This window comes from Mus caroli, unplaced genomic scaffold, assembly GCF_978045245.1.
Source record: "Mus caroli unplaced genomic scaffold, Mus_caroli_1 scaffold_11, whole genome shotgun sequence".
Lineage (NCBI taxonomy): Eukaryota > Metazoa > Chordata > Mammalia > Rodentia > Muridae > Mus > Mus caroli.
The window spans coordinates 122,820,384-122,832,333 of NW_028227266.1; the positions used below are offsets into that span (position 1 = coordinate 122,820,384).

The 11,950-nt window shown below is 41.4% G+C and overlaps 1 protein-coding gene across 1 annotated transcript; it reads right to left on the reverse strand.

Moving 5' to 3' along the window:
• Positions 1-1,298: 1,298 nt before the first annotated feature.
• On the reverse strand, positions 1,299-2,369 carry LOC110302544 (C-C chemokine receptor 1-like protein 1). The gene has a single exon (XM_021173351.2). The coding sequence runs from the start codon at positions 2,367-2,369 to the stop codon at positions 1,299-1,301; it is 1,071 nt and encodes a 356-aa protein (XP_021029010.1).
• Positions 2,370-11,950: the final 9,581 nt, after the last annotated feature.

An 11,950-nucleotide genomic window follows, 5' to 3' on the forward strand; every position in this document is an offset into this window, starting at 1 on the left:
AGAATCATCTTTCTGGTTTTTTTTTTTTGCTTCATCTTCACATATTCTATGACTTACAAAAACATTATAATTAAGTACATTTATTTTAACTCTACATTCACTTACATGATACTATGTGGCAGACATTTACATTAGCACTTTGTGTGTGTTGTTAGTTATTCTTCACGACAATCTCATCAGGAAACCATCACTATCATATATACTTCAAAGATTGGAATAATTAATCTCTGAGAAATTGAGTAAATTGTTGCAGTTACATGTCAGATTTAAGGTCTAAAATATGAAATATTGCCACAGTGGAAGAAAATATTGGACAAATTAGAAAAGATGGGCCCAAGAAGCCTTCAAACAATATTTGAAAAGCAGAAGCAAAATAAAAAGTTGATGAAATTTATTACACCATAATTAAGACTTTCTTTTCAACATAGAAATGAATACATAGGTATCACAGGGAAAGAAGTTATTGTGAGACATAAAACACTAGAAAATAAAAGTCTATAAGTTCCCAGTATGATATAAAATCAGTAAATGGAGTTATCAAACCCAGTAAAGTCTCCCAAGGTAAGCAGATGGCAGCCACTGAAAATGTGACCATCAGGTAAACCAAGTTCCACAGTAGAGCATATAATTATTCCAGATTAAATTTCACACAACACATATTGACTCTGCTGTTAAGTAAACACAAATCAGTTACATGTTATTACTCCAGATTAGATACATAGACCCTGTAGGATTAGTAAGGTGAGATGGAGGTTAATGTAATATAATAAATATAATATATGTAGCGTACATTATTATATTATATTAATTATATTATATACTTAGAGGCCTGATCCTTTAGGGAGAAGACTATAAACAGGAAAGGTGAATATCCTTCCCTACTTACTTCCCTACAAATGACAAAGCAGTGCCTCAATATGTTTCAAATACTTTAACCTTGAGTCCCAGAGATTTCAAGAGGTAGAGGAGGCATCTGTGAATTCCATTGAATTCCAAGTTCAGTACTCAATTGTGTACTCAACTGGTTCCACAATCACTGGGAGTGGGAGTGCCAGTGCACAAACCCTACTTCTTGTTGGGTCTAAGCCCTTCCCTGGAACCTATTGTCCCAGTCTCTGGAATGTATCAATTTGGTCATACATCCCCTTTCTGACAGGAAGAAGATCGCGGCAAACATTCTATCTAAGCTACCTGCAAGGTTCCTCTGTTTTACAAGACAATGAATCCTCCATATCTGTCTTGGAGAGGCACATTGTCTTTTCACCCTTCTGGGCCTTTGTTGGTCTCCAGGGTCTGAATTATAAGTCGGCAGAGGCCTCAATTTCCGCTGTGGATGGAGGCGTGGCACTGGCCCTCTGTGCTCTGTCCACCGAGAGGAAGGGCAGCCATTGTGGCAGGGATACAGCTGTATGCCTCCGAAACAACTGCCAGAGGTACTTCCGGAACCGTTCACCCACAAAGACATAAATGACTGGGTTGACACAGCAGTGGGTGTAGGCAAGTGCTTCAGTTATCATCAAGGACAGGTCCACCTGTTGGCTTCTCAAACAACTAGGGGTGAATAGGACGTCTTCAAAAGCAGAAACAAAGGCAGCCAGATAATAAGGGGTCAAGAGGAGGAAGAAGAGAAGCGTAATAACAAAAATCAGGCGCATGGCTTTGGCCTTCTTCTTATTGGGTCTTCTGTGTAAAACATTGATGATCCGTGTGTAGCAGATAATCATGGCCAACAGAGGCAAAATTAGCCCAAGGATGTTCATTGTTAGAGCCTGAAACCTTAAAAAACGTATCAGGCTCTTCCTGGGCAAAATTGCTCTGCAGGTATGGTAAGTGAACTCCATCTGGGATTTGAAAACATAGAGACAAGGAATAGAAACCAAGGCAGCCAGGACCCAGGTAATGATGCTACTGATGATGCCAAAAGTGACAGTCCGGGCTCTCAGAGAAAACACAACATGGACAACAGCTAGGTATCTATTAATCGTAAGCAGGGTGATGAAAAACATGTCACTATACAAGCCCAGGTAATAAAATCCAGACACAAACTTACACATGGCGTTACCAAAAATCCAGTCTCCTTTCATGATATAGTCAACCCAGAAAGGTAATGTAGAGAGGAAGACCAGATCAGAGATAGCCAGGTTGAACAGGTAGATGCTGGTCATGTTTCGAAGCCTCTTGTGTTGTATGAGCACCAGAACCACCAAGACATTGCCTATCACGCCAATGATGAAAACCAGGCAGTACAGGGGAGTCAGCACTGTGATTCCAAATGCCCTCACATTTATGCTGAAGCATAAGAATCCAGACATGAAGTCATTCTTGGCAACTGTGTTGTAGGAGGGCTCTGTGACAGCTGGAATCTCCATTGTAAACTCTTCTACAGGACACGGACAATGACCTTTATATTTGCTTTGCTATTAAACACGTAGCACTCTGAAAAACAAAGATAAGGAGATGCTTATATTTCTTCAACCAATGGAACTATTTACTAGTGCCTAGAGTTTACTAAACCCTGAAGTTGAAATGATAAAAAGAGTGCTCACATCCTTTCTACCCACATTAAACCATTAATTCAATAGAGTCACAGAAAAAAAAGTGTGTAAATGATTTACTCAGTGATTTAGCCTGTGTGTGTGTGTGTGTGTGTGTGTAAGGAGAACACAAAAGGGGACTTTACAGCCCTCTGCAAACTAAAGATTCCTAAGTGATCTACCCACGCCCAGGGCTTTAGATGTTGAACTTAGTATTTAAAACCTCTTGAGGATTCTCATTTTATAGGTGACATCTCAAAGGTGCAGATTGTTGAAATCTGTGCCCCAGGACACAGAATGGTGAGAATGAGGGTTTGCATGGAAATAGAGGATGTTCAAACCCAACCCTACAATGGTTGGACTTTCCAACCTCTAATTAAAGTGCTAAGCCTGCCCCTGGAGTCTCCACAAAGGTTCTAGAAAGAGGACTAGTCTTGGCAAAGAGTAATAAATTCAACAACCTCATGGATTTCAATCAATAAATGTTCTTAGAGGGCAAAAGGCCTTGTCATCCCTGGAAAAGGTTTCCTTTCTTCATTCTTTCTTTCGTTCGTTTGTTCGTTCTTTCCTTCCTTCCTTCATCCCTCCCTCCCTCCCTCCATCTCTCCCTCCCTTTCTTCCTTCTTTCCTTTCATTATTGTTGCATAAAAAAACAAGACTACCACTGTTATTTAATAAACAGGGCCAAGAGTGTTGTGTAATGAAGAAATAATCCCTTTTGACACAGTTAAGACAGTAAATTCCTAGTAGGATAATCCATTATTTAACAGGTTAAAACTCAGGGTACTAGGTTGTTTGTTTGGCTTAGGCTGATCCATATCACATGGCCTTTATATGGTACAGGTAGATTTACAGTTAACTCAACAGCCCTAGTGAGGCACAATGAGAGAGCTAGGAGGAGGGTATGACCTGGACACAGAAATGGAAAATGGGCTCAAGGAGTAAGAGATGCCTGTATCCAACAGGAGACAGAACACAGGAGCTAGATAGAAACTGAGACTCTGCTGAAAAGGGTTCTGAATTATTGCTATTGTTTTATGTATTATTATTTATTATTATTATTATTATTATTATTATTATTATTATTATCTTAAATCAGGACTGCTTTGAGACAAACAAGGGACCAACAGACAGCTTGCCACTGTTGGACTTCTTCCACACAGTGTATATTTGTACATGAATTCTTTCCAGTTAGTTCTTTGAAGAATCCCTCAAGAGGGGAAATATGAGCTTTGTTATAACATAATAGCAGTTTGACCTTAGATGAATCAATCCAATTCTTTGAGTCTAAGTTCCCCATCTGGAACAGGGGATATTAATGAATGCTTACCTTGAAAAGATGCTATGAAGCAATGTGAAAAGTATCCCTGTACCCCCAGACAGTGACTATCAGAGACCCGGCTGTCGTGCAGTAGTCCTGTTCTAATGCCTGTCATTACCAGAAGTTCTGACCACAATGTCTGTATTCCTTCTTTCCTTACTGGGTTTCTTCATAGGAAACATAGAAAGGGATTTTTCTTGATTGTCAATGACAGTTCTTCCATGTGAATCATGCTATGAAATCTCTAGAAAGCTTGTCTCACAGATTTAGAAAGTCAAGTAGTGGTTACAGACAGAGTCTTGAGGAGAGTTTGGAAGAAGGGTGGAGAGAGTTTGGAAGGAGAGAGGACAGTAAACAGGACAGGGCTGAAACTGGACAGCCCAGCTCTTCTCGTGCGCCATAGCACAGCAAGGTGACTATGGTTGATAAGATATATTTGAATATTTCCAAACAGCTAAGGCAGATCTCTGAGGTACCCAGGGTTGACTTCCCATTACTGTGCCCTTGTACTGAAATGTCCCCTGTATCTTTAAATATGCAGAAGTGGCACATGTGAAATAAAACCTAAGAAAATTGTAAAATAAAGAAAAATGTTCAGTATGTTGCTATTGATCAGAGTTTTAGTATTTGACCCAAATACCTATCAGCTAATTATGCTGCACCTGCACCATCAATCTGTGATCACCCTGGGCTTCTGCTGCTCTCCCTTCTGGGATCTTTAGTAAATGTTTCCTGATTACAAAGACTGTTCTACAGCAGTGGTCTTTGAACATTAAGGCACATTGGAAAAGGGGGAAATATTCTGCTGGAGTGTCTAGAGGGGTCTCTTCATTTCCTATCAGCTCTGTCCCTGTGTTTACTCCTCCATGTCTTCCCTGTCAGCTCTCACTGGGGAAACTAGGGTGGCAGTCAGGAATGACTGAGGCAGAGATTTCTGCTTCCTGCTGTTCATGCTAGTGCTGAAGAGGGCAGACATTCAGCTTGGCACTCAGGACTTCTAGATAACTTCTAGACAGCTCTAGTGCAGAGTCAACCAAAGTTGGAGAACAATGTCATGTGGGGCAAGGTGATCCTCAGGAGACATGACCTGGGCTGTGATTGGAGGAGAAAGCAAAGGCCCATTTTGCCATTGACCCTCCCAGGCCTGTGAATAGTTTCTTGTAGAAGTCTGCCCCAGGTCCCTTGCACAGTGTACATATAGATCTCTAGAGCCTGGACTCTACTAGTTTTCTGTAGCCTGCTCATTTGTGAAGTGTCTGCGAAGAGATGATAAGAAGTATCCAGGCCCAAGATGAAGCCAGATGCTTATTGTGGCTCATAGAGTCAGTTGTGTGCATCTGTTCCCTCTGCACACATGTTGACAGCTTGCAACTATCTACCATAGAAATCAACAAACATTACCAACCATGGTTCTCTGTTTTAGGGAGAGTCCTGTTTTGTGTACTTTCTAGCATTTCATCAGCCATGCCTTCCTGATTGGATAATCCAGACCTGTGATGCACCCTAATGTGGAACTCAAGGAGCAAGAAATACTGTCTGTGAAAACCTCCATCTGTTCCTTGAAAATCTAATACTGCCTCCAAGGACTTCTAAAGCATGCCTATATTTGCTTGTGGGTATTGCAAATATATGCTTGCTTTGGGCCTTTGTCCCAGAAACCCATGAATTCTTTTTTTTCCAGACAGGTTCAGGAAGACCCTGCTCTTTGAATTTTAGCTTGGGCAGTGTTAAGTCTCTTTTCTCCAAACTCATATCAAGTATCATTCATGATATTTCAGGAGGGCAGTACATATATACATGGCATATACATATATGTAATGGAGAGGTGTAAAGCACGTGAACAACAATACACACTTAGGTAGGTAGATAACTGTATGCTCAGGCTGTGTCCTGCCCTAAGTGACTCTTTTGGACACAAAGCTAGACAGATCCTTGACAGGTAAGGAAAAGGCATACCAATAAATAATAAATATGGCAAATTTTTGGTTTCTTCCTTACCCTGCTAATCTGAGACAAAGGCTAGCAGGGACTCCCTTCTGGCTGACTGGTCCTGACTGGTGTGATAAAGCCATTCATGTATTTGTGTACCTGAAACTGTAGGCCTATCAGCTTCCCTTCGTTGTTTAAGTTGAGCAAGTCAACATGGGTGGGTATCCTAAGCCACCTAAAACATTTATAACTCCCATCCCTCCCGTGGCAAAACGGATTTTTGAGCTCCAGATCCCCTTCCTACTTTTTGAGGTATTTATGCTTTGCTATGTGTGTGGTGCCTCAGCTTAACTCTTTGTGGATGTTGAGTCAGCCCATTTAGGGTCTTTTATATGGTGTTCTCAGGCTAGTTTAAGAGTTTGTGAAGGTAACATTCTCACATGTCACTATCACTTCTTCTGCCTTCTAATACCAGAGAATCTCACAAAGCCAAGCCATGCCCAGTGAAGAGCTACAGAGTTACCATGTAAAGGGATGTACAATTGTTTTAAGACCATTGTTTAACTTCTACTTCAATGCTCACATTTATTTTAGGGCCCCAGCTAAGGAATTCCTTAAATTCCCTTTATGCAACTATCCTCATGATTAGTTGTAGTGAGCATTTTTTGTTTCTTTGAAAACACAGAATTATTATGGGAATATGTTTTTGTTTTAGTCCCATGTGTGGGGTATGGGACTGCTTCAGATTGTCCACAGCAGCTGACTGATTTCCCTTGTGCTCTTGCAGCAGTGTGGTTTTGCCAGCTGAAGATAGCTTACATTTGGAATTCTGGAGTCTCTTCAGAGGGTATATAAATTCCAGAGCCCCAAGAGAAGTGGCAGCTATTGTTCTCCCTCTGCTGCAGCACCTGCCACTGCTACCCCAGTTGCTGTTTGTTAGATTAATGGTTGGAGATGTCCCAAAGATGAAGATCGAATTTGCCCCAAAGAACTGGACACCTCTAATCAGCAGGAAGTAGTCTAATGTCTAATGATATGGTTGTTCAGTTCCTCTCTAATCTTCCTTTTCTACCCAATGTTGGGGGGCGGGCTGTTGAAAGGGATAGGGGTGGTATATGGAGGTAGGAAAAAGAACCCAAGAATGTAACCAAAAGTCCAGCTACAATTAGCTCCTGGATCTTTCTATTTCCAATATTCACAGTCTCTGTTCTAAGACTCCTAGTCCCTGACCACCAGTCCTTTCACTGTCCATATTTTGTAGTATCCTGATACCACAGCCCTCTGTCCCTAGTGGGACCTGAATGCCACTGATGTTCAATATTTCTAAAAACTTTCTTTTTTTAAAAAAAAAAAAGATTTACTTATTATATCTAAGTACACTGTAGCTGTCTTCAGACACACCAGAAGAGGGCGTCAGATCTCATTATGAATGGTTGTGAGCCACCATGTGGTTCCTGGGATTTGAAATAATGAAGAGCAGTCAGTGCTCTTAACCACTGAGCCAACTCTCCAGTCCTTCTACAGACTTTCTGCTTCCCTATGTCTTTCTAATTCATCATCCCCAAACCCACAAGCAGACAATAAGACCCATGAGAGGACAGTAAAGCACATGAGCAGACAATAAACCCATCTCCTACATTCTCAACTGCTTTACCTTTTTTTATGATCTTGTCATGTTCAATGACCAAAATCTCAGACTTCGTTAGATCTATCTCCCTGCACCAATGACGTTGAATATGATTTGGAAAACTCATATAACCATATATGGACTGGTGTCACTCTCTGGATGAGCCATGTTTAAAGGGTCCATTTAAAAGCTGTAACGCACAGAGAAAGGGGAAACAAAACCTGTAGAGACCACCTCCAGTAGATAGACTCGGCCCCTGGTCAAGGGTTGGGTCCATCCAACCTTCTGAAAGTTTTTTTAAACCCAGAAATGTTCCTGTCCAAAGGAAGAACAGAAACAAAAAAATGGAACAGAGACTGAAGGAGGGGCCAACTGGGGAACGGTCCCACCTGTGGATATATCATGTCTGCAGACACCAAATCCAACACTGTGGCCATGGTCAGGAACCATGTGTGGCAGTTCCTGGGGAGGTCCAGCCAGCAAATGACCAATGCAGATGCAGCTTGGAGCCAATCATCAGACTGAACTCAGGGAACCTGGTAGGGAAGCTGGCAGAAGGACTGGAGGAGCAGAGGAGAATTGCAACCCCATTGGAAGAACAACATAGGTTGCTTGACCACCCAGTTCTCCCAGAGACTAGACCACCAACTAAGGGGTGTACCTAGAGGGATCTGTGGCTCTAGATACATACGTAGCAGAAGATGGCCTTGCCGGACAGCAACGGGAGGGGAGGCCCTTGGTCCAGGGGAGGTTTGATGCCGCAGAGTAGGTAGCAGTGGGGTAGGAGAGTGTGAGTGAGTAGGGGAACACTCTCATACAGGCAAAAAGGAGGGGGAGGGAAGAAGTGGGATGGGAGGGTACCAGAGGGGTAACCGGGAAGTGGGATATCATGGGATGAGGGTTTGGTGGAGGTGGTAACTGGCAAGTGGGATATCATTTGAGATGTAAACGAATGGAATCATTAATAAAAAAGGTACAGTTAATATCTATCAGCTGCATTTATGTCCACAGGTTATTATTTAGAATTTTCTGTTTTTTTTCCCTAACTCTCCAATATCAACTCTGACCACCTTGCTTCCTATTTCACTGAGAAAATAGGATCTAAACTTCCAGTTTCTTTGCTACCGGTTCCTCTTTATGGTATCATTTGACTCTGTCTTCAGTCCTGAGTCATAGATTAATCCTCCATACTCCACTCTAACTCCTGTTCATTTTGTGCAGGATTCCAGTCTGTCTCACCCATTCATGGCCACAATGTAATAGTTTTTCTGTCTTACTAGTTCTTACAATACCCTAATGGATTGTTCTTATGAGCACACACACATATACTTACTTCTGTTTTAAACAAGCATGCAAACATAAAAAGGGAGAAAGAGAGAGAGAGAGAGAGAGAGAGAGAGAGAGAGAGAGAGAGAGAAGAAGAAGAAGAAGAAGAAGAAGAAGAAGAAGAAGAAGAAGAAGAAGAAGAAAGAAAGAAAGAAAGAAAGAAAGAAAGAAAGAAAGAAAGAAAGAAAAAGAAAAAGAAAAAGAAAAAGAAAAAGAAAAAGAAAAAGAAAAAGAAAAAGAAAAAGAAAAAGAAAAAGAAAAAGAAAAAGAAAAAGAAAAAAAGCATTTCTCTCTTGATGCTACTTCCATCTCTAGGCGTCCATTCCCCACTCTCCTTCACAAAGTTACTTGAAAGAGTTGTCTTTAATTTTGTTCACTCCCCTAGTTTCTGTTCTTTCTAGAACTGAATTTCTGCTGCTAGTTCCTGTTTAGTGTCTTATCTTGAAGACTTGAGTGCCCCAAGCATAGTCCTTGGGCCCTTACTTCCTCCATATCTAAGGATATGCTGTTTTTTCTGTAAGGTAGTCTTTAAAGGGCTTTTGGTAAAATAGAATTTGTGGCTCCTTCCTTGCTTAATTTATCAGTACTTAGCATACAAAAATTTAATTACTTGTTTACTGTTTTTCAGTGAACATGAGTTGTGAGAAGCTGGAATGGTCTCCTGCTTATAATTGTAGCTCACATGATTATGTATCAATAGGCACATTTAAATGATTAAAAATTTCAAGTTGGAAGTTTGGCTGTAAGCAGCTGTGCAGCTCCAGCTGAGAATCAGACTCCCTCCATACAGTCTTCTCACCTTGCCCTATTCAGATAATCTTCACTTGGGGTAGCCATATGGCTTTTTCTCTCAATGGTCGGCATACATGAGGAAGCTTGAACAGACAGTGTGAGCAATCACTTGGAAGGAAATTCTCTAGGTGGATGTAAGTAACAGAAAAGTATAAGTATGTTAACCTGTAGGAATAACAACCTATGGATTGTGGCTCCTTTGGAGGTCAAATGACCCCTTCCACAGAGATCCTGCATATCAGATATTTACATCACAATTCATAACAGTAGAAAAATTACAGTTATGAAGTAGCAATGAAAATAATTTTATGGTTGGGGGTTACGACAACATGAACTGTAATAAAGGATTGAAGCATTAGGAAGGACGAGAACCACTGCATTAGAGCATTTAAAAAACTATCAAGACAGGAAAAAAAGTTAGGTAGTGGTATTGAATGGGTGAAATAGGCTGGGATCATGCACAGAATGGAAGAGAGGGAATTAGATTGACATAAAAGGCTGAGGAAGAAACCATAAATTCGCTATATTTATTATCTGTGAGCCCTTTCGTTACCCGTTTGCCTGTCTGGCCTCTAGTCCCTCATAGTAACTTTGGGCAGGGTGCAACCTGAGCTCTACAATTACTTACCTAACAAAGAAAACAGATGAATAGGCATTGCTTATTACAGGTTTCTTTCTACTTTAATAGACACCCCTCCACTGTACACATATGTACGCTATGCTGTATCTGCCCTGGCTGTGCCCACTGCAAAGCAGTGTTGAGTCTAGGACCAGTTCCTCCTTTTAAGCCTCTAGTTATAGCAAGATACACAAAGCAGACACAGGGGGGCAGAATCAGAGAGCTTATGAATATAGGAAGAGCACAGTACTGGCTCTCAGCTTTCAGTCTTTCCAGCATTGTGTGATGGCTCCCACTGGCAAAGGGCACAGAATAGAAGCATGGAGCTGAAAAGGTTTGAGCTTGTGGCTACTTATCAGAACAACACATTGTAGTCTGAGCCTAGGGAGCAGCAGGGAGGAAAGAAGAGTCTGATAAAATGAACCTTTGTAACCCAAGCTCAAGATTCAGACAGTTTAGTGTACGTACCTGAAAATTGTCTGTGATATACCCGGATCCTGCTGTAACTGGTGTCTGCTTCCCTTTATCTCAAGTATGTCACATCTCTGAAGTGTGTGTGTCCTCCATCGAGACCTGAGCAATATGAATCAGACAAAGCCAGGAGCTAGTGTTAATCCAGGTGACGTTGTGGTTCAACAGTGTCGTTGTCACCTGGGGGCTAGCTGGACATATGGGTTGCTGGGTCCAACCTCTCATGGGGAGGAGCTGTCTTAAGAATCTCACTAAGTGCTTCATTTTATGCTAGACATTGAGAATCCTCATCAGACTTTTGCTTTTGAGTGATGCCAGTCAGAAACACTGTCCCATAGACTACTGAATGGAAGTTTGCACTTTCACCTGATTCCCTGTGGACTGGGCTACACACTGCTGTGTGAATGTATCATGGTCTAGTGAGATATCAGTCTGCATAGAGTTCAAGAGTCAGCTAGGAGAGATGGCTGGAGTAAAAAATCACATTGTAAAGATGCATTTGCTCAGGGTCTAGTAAGACATGTTTGGGTCAATCAGATGATCTGGGGGTAGGAGATGGCCACAGACTCTGAATAGGGTATCAGGTATAGTCAAGTATGAGTGTTTATTAATAATTTATTTTTGGGTGTGGCACCTATGGATGGACCCACTATGCTGTCCAGATAGATAGCTACTTCTAGGGTCTATTCTGAGAATTACTGGGGGCCACTGGAGTCCTGGAGTCAGTTCTGACTCCTGAGTAGTGTGTGTATGTGTGTGTGTGTGTGTGTGGTCATGCATGCAGAAAATGGCACGTCTCCCTTTTGCTGGTGAAAGTGGAACTAAAGTTTCCTGCCTCAGGGCATATTTGATTATATCTATGATGCAGTGGGTATATATTTTGTTCCAAAAATTATATTTATAGGAATTTATCTCCTTCTTTTGTTTGTTTGCTTCTCAAGACAGGCTTTCCCTGTGTAACAGCCCTGGCTGTCCTGCAAGTTACTCAGCAGGTCAGGCTAGACTCAAGCTCACAGAGATCTGTGTGCCTCTGCTTGTGCTGGAATCAAGAGCTTGTACCACAAACACCTAGCTTCTAGGGATTTAGCTTACAAATTACAGGTTATAAGGAAGTGATGTTTGCTGGCAGTGTGTAAGTGTTGGGTAATTTTACTCGAAACATTATACAACCTTATATCAGACTCAAAATAAAATAAAAGGCTAGAAGAGTACACAAACGCAATGGGATTCTTCAGTGGTTTCTGTGCATGTTCCCTCCTTGAGGTATTTCTGGTATCTCTGGAAGAAAACTCAGTAAACTGCTAATACTTATAGTCTTTGATGAGTGGAAT

Coding starts and splice junctions, on each gene's coding strand:
- LOC110302544 (XM_021173351.2), bottom strand. CDS start 2,369: ATGGAGATTCCAGCTGTCACAGAGCCCTCCTACAACACAGTTGCCAAG.